The sequence below is a fragment of the Lepisosteus platostomus genome, chromosome 7 (genome assembly GCF_059453375.1).
Source record: "Lepisosteus platostomus isolate fLepPlt1 chromosome 7, fLepPlt1.hap1, whole genome shotgun sequence".
Taxonomy (NCBI): domain Eukaryota; kingdom Metazoa; phylum Chordata; class Actinopteri; order Semionotiformes; family Lepisosteidae; genus Lepisosteus; species Lepisosteus platostomus.
In genome coordinates, this window is record NC_142617.1 from 59378323 (window position 1) to 59391480 (window position 13158).

At 39.8% G+C, this 13158-nt stretch overlaps 1 protein-coding gene across 3 annotated transcripts; it reads right to left on the minus strand.

Annotated features, from left to right (window-relative positions):
- Nucleotides 1–79: 79 nt before the first annotated feature.
- rec114 (REC114 meiotic recombination protein) lies at nucleotides 80–13158 on the minus strand. Of its 3 annotated transcripts, XM_088641461.1 has the most exons (6): nucleotides 13009–13158; nucleotides 11482–11571; nucleotides 5965–6048; nucleotides 5030–5194; nucleotides 1807–1881; nucleotides 80–382 (listed from the first exon to the last, which is right to left on the minus strand). In XM_088641461.1, exons 1-6 carry the CDS (start codon nucleotides 13120–13122, stop codon nucleotides 221–223), a joined length of 690 nt encoding a protein of 229 aa, XP_088497587.1. In that variant the 5' UTR covers nucleotides 13123–13158; the 3' UTR covers nucleotides 80–220. The 3 variants fall into 3 exon arrangements, with proteins under 3 accessions (XP_088497587.1, XP_088497589.1, XP_088497588.1); XM_088641463.1 differs by lacking the exon at nucleotides 5965–6048; XM_088641462.1 differs by lacking the exon at nucleotides 1807–1881.

Consider the following 13158-nt stretch of genomic DNA (forward strand, 5'->3'; position numbering starts at 1 on the left):
CAGGAAGCAGATTTCCTCGCTACCTTACAATTATTTTTGCTTCATCAGAACAGGAGTTCCCAAGGACGGATCTTGGAGCTGATGTGACCATTCTTTATTTTATCTAAACATCCAGGCATTAACGCAAACATTGAAATATCCATTCGGAGTTCCAAAAATATTCGAGGTACAGCTGCACGCGAAGATCTGCCTTTCCTCGCTGTGGCAGTAGCCAAACCCCTCACCTGGCCAGCTTCTTCAGCTCGCGCTCCACCTGCTCAACGAAGGCTGGGAAGTTCTGATCTAGGAGGCAGAGCCGCAGGAAGGGCCCCAGCTCCTCCGTGGGCAGAGTGGGGTGCCGGTACGCGAGTGGAAGGGTAAGTTTGGACTCCCCCAGGAAGGACTCGCAGAAAAAAAGAAAGAGAGGAGGACACTCAAATTGCAGGACACAGAGGAACATTTTACTGACCTTGACACGTGCTACACACCAGGAATAGTGGAGAGTCCACATGTAGTTTAATAACAGTCCAAATGGAAAGTGGCACATTGATACTGGTATCAAAAACACGGGCTAAAAGTTTGAGTTAAATGTGGCTCATTTTTATGCCATGAAAGTATTTCTGCATACTGTTATTAAAACCGTATAATATAGTTTTCAGTAAGAAAAAAATAGAAAACACTGGTGCTCTTGTTCTGTTAAATGACTTCTCTTCTGTATAAATGCAAAGATACAAAACAGTACAAGAAGTCAGATTATGCAAAACAGTTTTTTTTACTCATTTCAAATAATTTGTTACTATTTTTTTAATTAGAATTTTAAAAGAATGAAAGAGAATAAAATCTCTTTCTTCAACTTGTCATTAAAAAAGACAAAGGTAATATTAATCGGTACTTATCTCCTTATTTGCAACACAGCACTATGAGACCAACATTTGATGCCTAAATGATGCTGAGATTAATTCTCAAATACAAAGATCTATTACTGATCCAGCTCTTCTAAATTAAGAAGGTCACAATGGCCCCGCTGTTACAAATGTATAAACTGACACCAAGTCTTCAAACTTATTAAGACCTCACATTATTTCTGCCTTATTAATTATTGGACAAGTTAAATTTATCAACTGAGCATAACTGAAGAAAAACCTTGCACTCTACTGTAAGAAATGATTTAACTGCAGCAGATTAGAAAGCTGATAAAAAGTATACAACGTGTATTTTAACACTATTTCATTCTACAGCTGTGAAGAGGTCATATCTTTATTATTCTTGTAAGAATAATTATTCACCTATCATTACTCACCTATATTCACTTTATTATTCACCTATAAGGCTCTGCATGGCTTGGCACCTCAGTACCTGTCTGAACTATTATCACCCTACTCCCCACCTCGCAACCTTCTCTCTTCTAATTCTGGTCTCCTTACTGTCCCCCAAGCCCGTCTACATTGTATGGGTGACAGGGCCTTCTCCTGTTATGCCCCACAAGCTCTGGAACTCTCTTCCCAAGGATATCAGAGAGTCACCTTCTCTAAACTCCTTCAAATCCAGACTCAAAACCTTCTTCTTTAGAAGAGCCTTTACTGAACTGGTTCCATTCTTCACCCCTCTGCTTTTCCTAGTACCACCATCCACAGTCTCCTCTGTGTATTGTAATTGTGTTTTATCTTGCGTATTCTTTTTATTTAGTTGTTCTGATTCTGTAAAGCACATTGAGAAGCCACCTTTAAAGGTGCTATATAAAATAAAGTTTATTATTATTATTTTCCACCGTCATAACACAGTCTGGCTACAGCATGTGCCTCCAAGCTTCAATACCCACTGCAATACCTGTGCCAGAAGTCGGATTGGTATTGAACCCTGATTAATTTCAGATGTGGCTCCAGATCCCTCACCTTCACTGATCTAGGGTAAACACAGCAAAATAAAATAATGACATTGCAAACAGAAGACGGACAGGTGCAGTAGTGATTAGAATTGCTGTCTCACAGCGCTGGGGCCCTGGGTTTGGACTTGGGGTGCTATCTTTGTGGAGTCGCTATGTTCTCCCCGAGTTCCCATGGGTTTCCTCCCACTGTCCAAAGACATACTGGTGGGTTAATCGGCTTCAGGAATAACTGGCCCTGGTGCGGGTGTGTGCGTGTATGTACTTGTGTCTGCGATGAACTGGCGTCCTGGCCAGGGTATATCCTGCCTGGTGCCAGCTGCTCGATGACATAGGTTCTGGTTCCCTGTGACTCTTAATTGGATTACACAGTTAGAAAATGGATGCATGGACACTAAAAATATACTGGAAGCCATAATGTTACAGAGAGCCTTGCACAATTATTCAGACTTTGCAAAGCTTTTGCATTTTGTTGCTTTAAAGCTTGCAGTCATATTGCTGTAGCAATTTATATTTGTTAGAGACACAACCTACTCCACACTTACTCCACACCTACTCCAAAAAATAAGTAAATAAATACATAATATGAAAGACAAAATGGAAAAGTCATAAATGCTTTACCTTTAGATGTCTTTAGTTTGAGCATTAAGGTTTTAAAGGGTCTGAAGGCACTGCCATTGGAAATCTAATTACGGAACCTGACTTTCACAGAACAAATTGACCCGATATGTGACAATATATACATACTGCTGCACAGTGGAAATGTATAGTCTAGGTTACTAAACAGAAGATACCCTGCCATACAGTACAGCTGAAGCAGATTGCCTGACATTCTTCAAGAAGCAGATGGATGAAATCTTCATAACAATAGCCTACTAGCAAAAAAACAAAGACATTTCTAACCTTTTCTAAATGTCTGTTATTTCTTCTGTCATTTGTAAGCTTACGATATTATCAGGTATCTTCTAGCCACAACATAGCCTTTTGCCTGCAACTAGGCTCCATTCAGATTTCATTGAATATCTCTAAGATAATGTCCTCAAAGCCCTTCGACACCTACTATTCGGACCTGTAGTATTCAGACAGGTGCTTAATAAAATGGATCCATGTGCAGCATATTACATGGTGCAATTTTAGGCAAACGTAATGTGTTCATTACTTTACACTGTTAATGACAAAAATTAAGTCCAGGGTGACACAGTATTAGGACTCTACATCGTGCCAGTTAGCCTATCTTGCTTTTTTGGTTGCTTAACGATCCATAATTCCCATTTAACTATTTCTTAAAGGAGATCACAGAGACCAGTACTATGTTAACTGCGTGCATATCAGTTTAGCTTTGCAAGTAAGTATTGCTGAATAATTAAAAAAACACTTCAATATTATCTGCAAATGAACACTCTGTAATTGAATACAGTGTAGCACAGGTCAAGTAATTAATTTTGATATAACAGCTGGACAGAATCTATTCACTGGAAATTCAAAAAACAGCAGTCAGGCTAAAAAGTAATCAATTTAATTTTAAAGAAGCCTAGGGAACAATATACTCCACTCAAGTTGCCTGTGAGTGAAAATCCCCTAGGTATAACCTGCTCTGTAATAGAGATGAGATTGTTCAACGATGTGTGACAGGATGAGACCGTGACCAGGTCAGGTCATCATACACAAATACACTTTCCTAACCCCTTTTAACCTTATTTTTTATCTCATTTAACACTTTCATATTACTATACTTGCAACAGCCCTGGAAATAATACGTATACCTCTGCAGACCGAGCAATTTAACCAGAAAAAGGCACATGCACATACAGTACTTAAGATTTGGTCAAAAAAAGCATAATGATTCAAAAACCAGATACATACAGTAGTGCTTCTTCCACCACTGTGGTTAACAGTCATTGTAAATGTAGTGATTATCCACAATTTTAGAACTATGTTTTACTGTAATTCTAAAGATGATAATTCTGATGTATACCAGGTGACTCATGACTAATTAAGTGATATCAAATAAAAGCCTATATCAAATATTGGCGTATTCTACCACAACTTCAACACAAGTTCTTAAAAAATATCTGGTGACCCTGCACAGACGTGTTCAACATTTTCAACAAAAAAAGGTCAGATATTTCAATGTGTATTAATACATCCCCATCATTTTTTTGGTATCTCACGTATACAGTACATAATCATCTGCTATCAGCAAATGAGAAAGAACTGGGATTCATCACATTACTTCCTTTGTAGGGATGTCAAGCATGTTGATGCACAATCTCCAGTAATACAGCCTGGTGATGTTCAGTTAAGGCAATACTGTTACAGTAGCCTATCAGACTCCAGAAGGTTTGGGTTGTTAAATTACTGTAACCAGTATTATCAGCCTTAACTTGGGCCTAGAAGAAATCTTATCCATATCGACCTCCGTCTCACTGAGCTGGGGAATCACTACAGAGTGATTTGAAAACGACCAGAGCTGTGTACCTTTAATATACCAGTTTTGCATTTGCAAACTCACTAGCATAGTTCCCACCAAAGTCCTGTCATGCCTTTTGCCATTTCACACTCTTCTGTGACATATTTTACAGTGACTAGGCCTCCAATGATTACAATGTGCAGCAGTGAGTGCAACTGGCATATGTGCCATACCGCCAGTTTAAATGCAATTATCCTCATTCAAAAAACAATGACAAATAGACTTTGGAACTGCACATGCTGCACTGCTTCAAGCTGTTAAGCAAATTATTCACTTAGCCGATACATTTAACCAAAGCCTGCAATTACAGAAAATAGTGCATGAAAACGGGACTAGCTGCATGTTATCCAATTAATAAGATTATGCAGTTATGTGATTTGGCAGCAAATGGGAGTCGGCTGTACGATTTATTTGGTTCTCTCTTGTATTTATAATTAAATAGCGAATCAGTTACCAAGATTTCACTTTGTACATGACACCTCACCTTTAAGGTAATAACTATTGATTTTACTGGGTATTTTGTAATGCAGAGGGACTTTTTTCAATTTAACAAAGCTTTACAAAACTTAACATCTGCAGTACTAAAGGGAAGCCTGTATCCACGCTTCTGCAATAATGCTGGAGAATTGAACAACGGAATTGAAAGTAAAATAAAATGTTAAATCTTGTCCTATGCTCCTGGAGACAGTGAGTCCTACCTTGCGCTCTGCAGAGTGTGTGTCGGCAGAAGAAGCTTCACCTTGGACCGGAGTGCTTTCCACGAACAGGTACTGCTGCAGTGCGATTACTGCACTCTGGCACTGCTCCAGAGCCTCCTCCTTGCTGCTCCCCTCGAACTGCACCCGGAACATGCGGCTCTCGCTCTGCAATCGCAAGACACGCACATGTCCGCTCACTCCAGCAGGGAAGCAACACTGACAGCCAGCCCTAGGCACACATTTAAGGGCCATTCAAAGTGAAAAAGGTAAAGGGGCAGGCAGAGCTGCCAATATAGTTCAACCCTTTGTTGCTTACTGGAGGTACGCGAAATGCAAGGCTTTCAAGAATGTTCAATGTCATGAAATATTACAGTATATCAATGTGGCAGTAAGGGTACTATGGAGTACGTTAGCAGAAAAAAATGAAACAATAATGTGCTGTGTTTGCGATATGACAAGCACTGTCCTTCAACAAAATTCATTTATGAAATACAGAAGTAAAGCAATGCAAACGTTTTTTTTTTAAATTAGTATGTGCCTAGGATAGCGTCTATAAATTCTAAATTGACAAATTCTAATTTTTCTAAACTCAGCACCTACTGCTGCTGCAGCTGTGCGAGTTAACACAAGAGTGATACTGCAAGTGCACTGTCTCCAGGATGAAAATTATCAAGTCGAAACAGTAATTTATTGTTTTCTGAATAAATTTAAAAAAAAGTTCTGATGCTTTCCTTCTCAGTTCTGAGTTCCTTAGGAATCACGTATTTAGTCTGAAATAACATTTCATATGATTATTTTTAATTAGAAAACAGCCATTTTAACAGTGTATCACGCTTCCATCATACTCCAACCTCCCACAAACCCTTGCAAAAACCTTAACAGAGACCTCCGGTACTTGTCAGATTGCACAGCTGCACACAGAAGTTCACACTCACCTTCATCTTAAACCTGAACAGCAGGATGTCTGTTTTTTGGATCACTTTCAGGAAGTTAGAAGCATTGAGAAGCGAGAACCCTTCCTGGAAGACAAACAGCATGCCTTTGCATAAGTATGCTGATTTGCTCCACAGTGGGCTAGAATTATTTAGGAAACTCACATGTATTACTATGCGTTTCATTTGAATTTTAATTTACCTTTATTCACTGTACTTTACTGCCCCGTATCATAAGTAAACTTTTTTTTATTTTAAACTACACTTTTTTCTTTTGGAAAACATTCTTATCATTTCTAAACTGTCCCAAGAATTCAAAGGTATATGAAGCTGAAAAGGAAAGAAATGTATCGTACAATCAGCGGGTTGAGAGAGTATGGGACAAACTTCCCAGCCATGTTGTTGAAGCCGAAATATTGGCTTCTTGCAAGAAAAGGAACAGTTCACTACTAAATAATGAGTTAGATGGGCCAAATGGCATCCTTTAGTTTGTAAGTATTTTTATAACGTTCTTATGAACTTCTCATAACTAATTCAAAAGAATTTATTTTATTCATATTTATCACACTACTAGCGCTCCATTCATTTCTAACAGCACTGCAGTACATGAGCTCAGCAGCAGAGGGCTCTACTGCCTCAGAAACTAATTTGTATTCTGTCTCAGCCTTCTGTCCATAAAAGAGAGCGAAGCGAGACAAAGCCAAAGTATATTTTACTTTCCTGAGTCTACAAGAATGTTTGCAATGATTCACTTGCTTTGTTATTTTAAAAGACACTATAACACAGAAAGAATTTAGCCATTTCACACACGGTGCTTATAGTGCCAACAACCACTGCAGGAACACTGGGAAATGAACTTAAGGAACAAAAGAGGCGAGGTCATTTAACCCCTCTTGCTCCTTTAGTTGCTAGTAGTTAGTAGCTAACAAATTAAAGCAAGCCAGGGCATCAACAATGATAACAGCCAGGTAGATTTCTCCATATTTCTCCTACCACTTGTACAAAGAAATGTTCTGTCTTGAATGCAATTCCTATCAGCTTCCATTTCTGTTCTTAGAACTGTAATTTATTGGTAATCTTGGACCGACATTGCACTGTAGATTCCTTTCTGGGTACTTCAATCAAGTCTGGTCAGTTTTCTTTTTGAAGACTAAAGACATAAGAAATTCATTTAAACCAAGAATATATATAACATAATCAAGGTTAAAAACAAAAGAGGCCAATCAGCTTATCTCTCTACTAGCAACTTAATTCAAGGATCTTATCCAGCCTTTTCCTGAAAGAGACCAGGGTATGGGCTTTCACAACATGGCTTGTTAGCTTCTTGTAGACGCTTTGTATAAAAAGTGCCTCCTGTGTTCCGTTTAAAGCACTTCCTGTTGTTTTCACCTGTGTCTGATTTGTATTTCACTCTTGTTTCTGAAGAAAACTGGGGTGACGTCGTCAATGTGTCTGAGAATTCTGAACACCTGTATTCTGACTACCTGTCTCCTTGTAGTTTTCTCTGTTCAAGACTAAAAAGGTTCAGTTATTTTAACTGTAAGAATAGGGCATTTTGTGAAACCTGGGAATGCATCTGTTTGCTCTTCTCTGAACTGATTCCAGAAAAGGAATTAATGTTTAACTCTTCTTTGTATGGATTTCAGAGTAACATTCTTTTTTTGTAATTTGGAGACAAATACTGAACACTGATCAACTTTTGGGTTTGTCCAGAATACCTTGGGTTTGGCCATTATTTAACAAATATAATCTTTACAATATGCAATGGTGCCACTGTAATGGAGATAATGTCCTCTTAGTTCACATCCAGCAAAAGTACCTGATAGGGGTGTCCATAGTCACAGTCCAATTTCAACATAGCTGGGATACTGATAGTCACTTAAACAAGCTTAAGACAGTAAATTTCCAAACAAGTATTGAGACTATTGCAAGCTTTGACCAGATCAATAGTCTTGTTGCAGAGAGAGGATTCTAGCTGAGCCCTGTTCTAATCCAGTTGTTCCTGACAGGCCAGGAATGACAGCCGTAAAAGAACCGGCCTCTCTTACAGAGTCTTGGCTGCTCTGGAAGCAGTCAATTTCAGGTTTCTTCCCAACTTCTTTTTACTGTCCCCTTTTAGTTATAGACCCGAAACTCTAACCCTGAGCTGTATCCTCTCGCAGTAGTGAGGCGATTTTCCTAGGCTACCCCTGCAGGAACAGACCAGAACAGACAAGCCTCCCTTCACTAGGACTGTGGTTTTATAGCAACAAGCAATAGGTTTATTCCATGTTGAAAAAAAGAAAGACTCACACCTGAAGAAGGCTCCACGGCCGAAACGTTGTGTTTTCTTTCTTCTCTTTTCAGCATGGAATAACTCTATTGCTTGTTCCTTTGCAGCCTGTGCATGCTGACGCAGCTACCCACCTGAACTGTGGTTTTATATCTCCCCTAACCAACCAAAACCTTCATCAGCTGCCAGCTACACGAGGAATAATAATAATAATAATGACATAAATATGGAAAATATTCTTGCATGTATTTCTCCTCATAACATACAGGCTTCTTAGCAGTCTCTAAATATACATATATACACGTTTAGACAACACACATGTGACAGATCAAGATTTCTGTTTGACAAGCTATTGCACAACCAAAGGAAATTTACTCACTAGACAAAACTGAAAACCATGTGCTAAATACAAGTTTTTATTTACATCTTACATTAAAATTGATAACATTATCAATTTGCATGATCAACTTTTTATTAATTGAATATGGAGAAACTGAATACTGTGAAAGAAGCTGACAATGTATAAATCCACAACAGACATAACACATAAAACACACTGATAACACTGCACAACTCAAACACATCTCAAAATAAAATGGTGCACTTACATTGAAATCAGCCAAACAACTGAAATATGGAATAACTGTTATATTTTTCAACCCACTGTCAGTACTAGTAAAAATGGATTTAGCAAGATATACACAAGCTTTATGAAATTGCTTGCATCTTACTTCTGGAACTGATATTTATGTCCAACAGAGAAAACCTGAATCATGACTTCAGATATGATCTAGTGAAATACTCAATATCCTGAAGAGACAGAAATGCAATAATCTGTCCAAACCTTCCAAATAAAAATAAAAAACAGGACTAAAAACTATATAAGCACTAAGGATCAAGATGAACAAGCATATCTTTACACAAACAGTTCAGTATCTGGAGTGTAAAAACCCAAACTCAATTCACCAGTCTCTTCAGCAAGAGCCTTCATGATATCCTCAGATCAGTAATCTGACAACCAAATGGGTAATATGGGCCAAATGGCCTTTATGGCTCAACTGTGCTCAAATGTTTACAAAATTTTGCTCTGCCTAGCTTAATGCCTTGTGATTGTGAAGCATAACGTGTCCAATACATTGTTCTCTATTTATCCACAATCTGAATTTCAGTTTTATCTTCATGCTTCAGCCCAGATTCACAAAGAAATTCAAAGCAAATTACTGTTTTCAAATCTTAACTTCTATTCAAAGAATGTTGAGCTCTTCAGGGTTAAGATCATGCAAAGTAATTTCCAACTAATGGGTATTTGCAGAGCTCAGACACAGTTGCAAGGAAATGCGTGCTGTTGACATTGTCTCTTACTGTATAAGACTTCTGGCCTGTGACCAGAACTGACTGCTCATCTTTCTAAGCGTCTGCTGTGCTCCAGATTTGTGAAAGGTCATTACTCATACTTGGTTGCTTAATCTTTTTAAGAAAGTTGCAAAATGACTTAATAGAAGAGTCATTTCGAAAAATAAATTCAGCCTTAGAGATCAGTTTTAGAAGGGACAGCAGCCATGCAAAAAAGAGGATAGAGATCTTCGGGAGAGAGGACAGACATGTCAGTTTACATATTCCTGTACTGTGGGACACTATTTCTCCAGACTGCGAATACTGGCGTTTTCAATTGGAAGAAAACGACATTATAATTTCACAAAAAATCTGTCCGGGGGCTGATGTACAGTACTGTATGTAGCTCACTTCTGTCTGCTTCCACACATCAGTCTTGGAATACTATTCCTTGTATGAAACACTAATGGTGTTTTCACTTCCAAATCATTATCGTTTGAAGTTTTTTTGGGGGAACTTTCAGATAGAGATGAACCGATCAACGTTTTGTGATGCCCACACCGATTGCCCATTTTCTGTAAGCGGTTCGGCCGATACCGATGCGATTCGGGGGGTGGGTGTGTTACCATCCAGCCAAAGACACAAAAGATGCTAAATTTGTTTTATTAACAAGTAAGACAACGATTGTTGCAACCATCTCACATGAAGTAACAAGCTGCAGTCTAACCATTTTTTGTATTTAATGAAGATGACCAACTGGCATAGCGCAGCTCTAGGCGAGATATCAGGCGGCAGAATCCTACATCTTCAACAACCGAAAATGGTTGGTTATCTAGCGCAATAAATTCCATTATTTTGGTTGTGATTCTTCTTGCTTTCGGGGTATCTCTCAGATGTCGCCTGCACTGTCGCTTCCAGTCATTACTGCTGATACAGATAACCAAGCTTCTTTCAGGAAACAAGTCTGGATGAGATCTTAAAATGAATCTCCTACTTGCGACTGAGGGAGCTAGATGGGCCTAATAGATTCCTCTCATTTGTAACTTTGTTATACTTGAATATCTCACAAACTTTTAGTAGCATTGCAATACCATGCTAAAATACCACACAAATAATAAATTATATCCACAAACTCAAAACATAAAACCAGATTCTCTCCATGCTGCTTTCAACAAGCATAGATTTCTACCAGATTTCTACTGAGGAAGTTACATCTCAGAGAAGACTTCTTTCAGGGCACTGAAGAAAAAAGAAAAAAGAGCTAACAGTTCTGCTTGTAATTTCTTATGGCCTAAAATATTTTCTGCCTGCTACACATAGCTGGTCCCTTCTTAACAATATGCAAGGACACAAGCATTTTCTCTGTTCTCGGTTCCCCCAGGTCATTATAAACAAAAGTTCAAATACCCTACATTTCATGAAGAAAAATTAGGTTCTCTCCATCTGCTATGGAGAGGACATAAGACCATTGATGAATACAAAGTTAAGCGAGACACTCATCTTAACTATTTAAGTGGACATAGCCCTCAATCTTAAGGGTTAATTTTAATATCATTTTAAACTTAAACACAAGAACATGTCAACTGTTTACTGCTGTTAATATAGATGTTTGTCTTGATGTCCCCATGGTTAGCAAAAGACTGAAGAAGGTTTAGGAACACAGATCTTTAGTGCCACGGTGCGGACAGCACAACTTCCACTGCCCAAAGAAGACAAAGAAGCTGATGCAGCTACCCAGCTGTATTATTTATTAATGTAATTTATATAATGTACTTTAAGTCACTATGTATGATGTCCTCTGTTTCCCATGAAATTTAAATTCATTCCCATGAAATTTGTTAAATGTTACCATGTACAGTGAATGTGGAAAAGAGACTGTGCAGTGAGTCCAATTATCACCGAAAGCATGCTCTTACCAGCAGGCCATGTCCCTGGGTGATGAGGAAATGTCCTGACTGGACGATGGTCAACTCCAGCTGTCCCGCACTTTCGCTGGAGTTAAAAACCTAAAACACAGGATTTATATTACAGGAATCCGTTCGCCTGAACATAAGTTTCCTCAAAGCTTATCAACCACAAAACCACGGCTTCACAATCGCGGAAAACCTTTATTTTCACTGCAGCTCAAGACACAAGCCCAAGGGACAGCGCCCTCCAACCCCCCGAGCACGGGGAGGCGCGTCCTGCTGGCTGGGAACCGGGCAGCAACACCACTGGCCCAGATGTGCACTAGAGCCAGGAGCACTTCGCCAAGAAGGTCCAAAACCTTTTTTTCAACCTGCAGTCATCTTAAATCTGTTCTACTGTACATCTATCCTTCTCTCCACCTAACCCACCCCCCTTCAAAACGGTAATGTTGTTTTACAGAACCTAATAATGTGCTCAAGGCACAGACCGCGGGGCTGACTTTACTGATACTGTTTCACAATAACGAAACAGCAATAATCCCCCGGGGACATTCAGAACCATGAGCAAGTCCACAACACAATTCCCACTTCCAGCCTTTCTATAGTATTGGGATAGCATGGAAAATGTAATCATTACTCATCCGGATGTTAATAAATCTTCTTATTTATTGTTGTAGTTTTCCTATTTATTGTTATTGTCATCCTGTAAAGTGCTTTGAGAAGCCACCTTTAAAGGCGCTATATAAAATAAAGTTTATTATTATTATTATTATTATTATTATTATTATTATTATTATTATGATGATGTTACATACAGTGCATACACACACATCACTGGAGTGAGGACCGGTACCCCAGACGCGCTCGCTGCACGCAAGGGCGACCCACTGACCCACCGACAAGAAGAAAAGTAACAACCTTGCATAGATTTGACAGTGCTCACTTTTAAATCCAGGTTTCATCATCCATCAATAAATGAAACGCACCTACAGACATCGAAGTGTTTTCAGCTGTGCAGGGGAAGACCAAGGCGAAACACAGCCGACTCTAGTGAACGATTCCCGCGAACAGCCGGCGGCAGTCGCCGCGCCCACGACCTGTGCGGTGATCGGCTTCAAACCCTGTAACTGCTGCGGCCCGCGAAACGAGACTAGCGCTGGGCAGCCTGTCGTTGTTTTTTTATGATTAATAATAAATTGACGCCTCCTGATTCATTCGCAAATGCAGCAAAGCGTCCAGGGGGGTGCTGGCGCCCGGTACACGCCGCGCCCTTGGAGGTCCCCAGGACGGTGTGTCTTTTCGGTTCCGTGATAGTTAAAAGTAATTTTTCGCCAGCGCTGAAGACTTGTGAATAGGGAAATGGCAAACCATACGCGCTGTTGACCTTCTCCGCAATGGAGCGTAAAAAGGTTTTTTTTTTTAATCCCGCCTAACGTTGCTCACCCTCTCAACTTGTCCTGAGCGAAGCCCATTAACAAGCACCACGACAGCGATTCATCTGCTGAAGGCGCTTCGGCTACTGAGAAATTAACCAACCTTCCACGACGAGGTGCTGTCGCCCGCCGTGGCCTTCGGTAGAAACCGGCTGTAGCGCCTCAGCGGCCACCGCGGCGCGGCGTTGAGGCCGCCGGGCTCAGGGGGCGCCGCCATCTTGCCCGGCTCGAGACAGGGGGGAGGAGCCGCGGC

What these genes read in the sequence shown, in the direction of transcription:
- rec114 (XM_088641461.1), bottom strand. Translation starts at nt 13,122, where the DNA reads ATGGCGGCGCCCCCTGAGCCCGGCGGCCTCAACGCCGCGCCGCGGTGG. An exon ending in TGTTCAGGTTTAAGATGAAG is followed by an intron (nt 5,195 to 5,964) that starts GTGAGTGTGAAC and finishes TTGCGATTGCAG; the next exon opens with AGCGAGAGCCGCATGTTCCG. An exon ending in CACACTCTGCAGAGCGCAAG is followed by an intron (nt 1,882 to 5,029) that starts GTAGGACTCACT and finishes TGTTTACCCTAG; the next exon opens with ATCAGTGAAGGTGAGGGATC.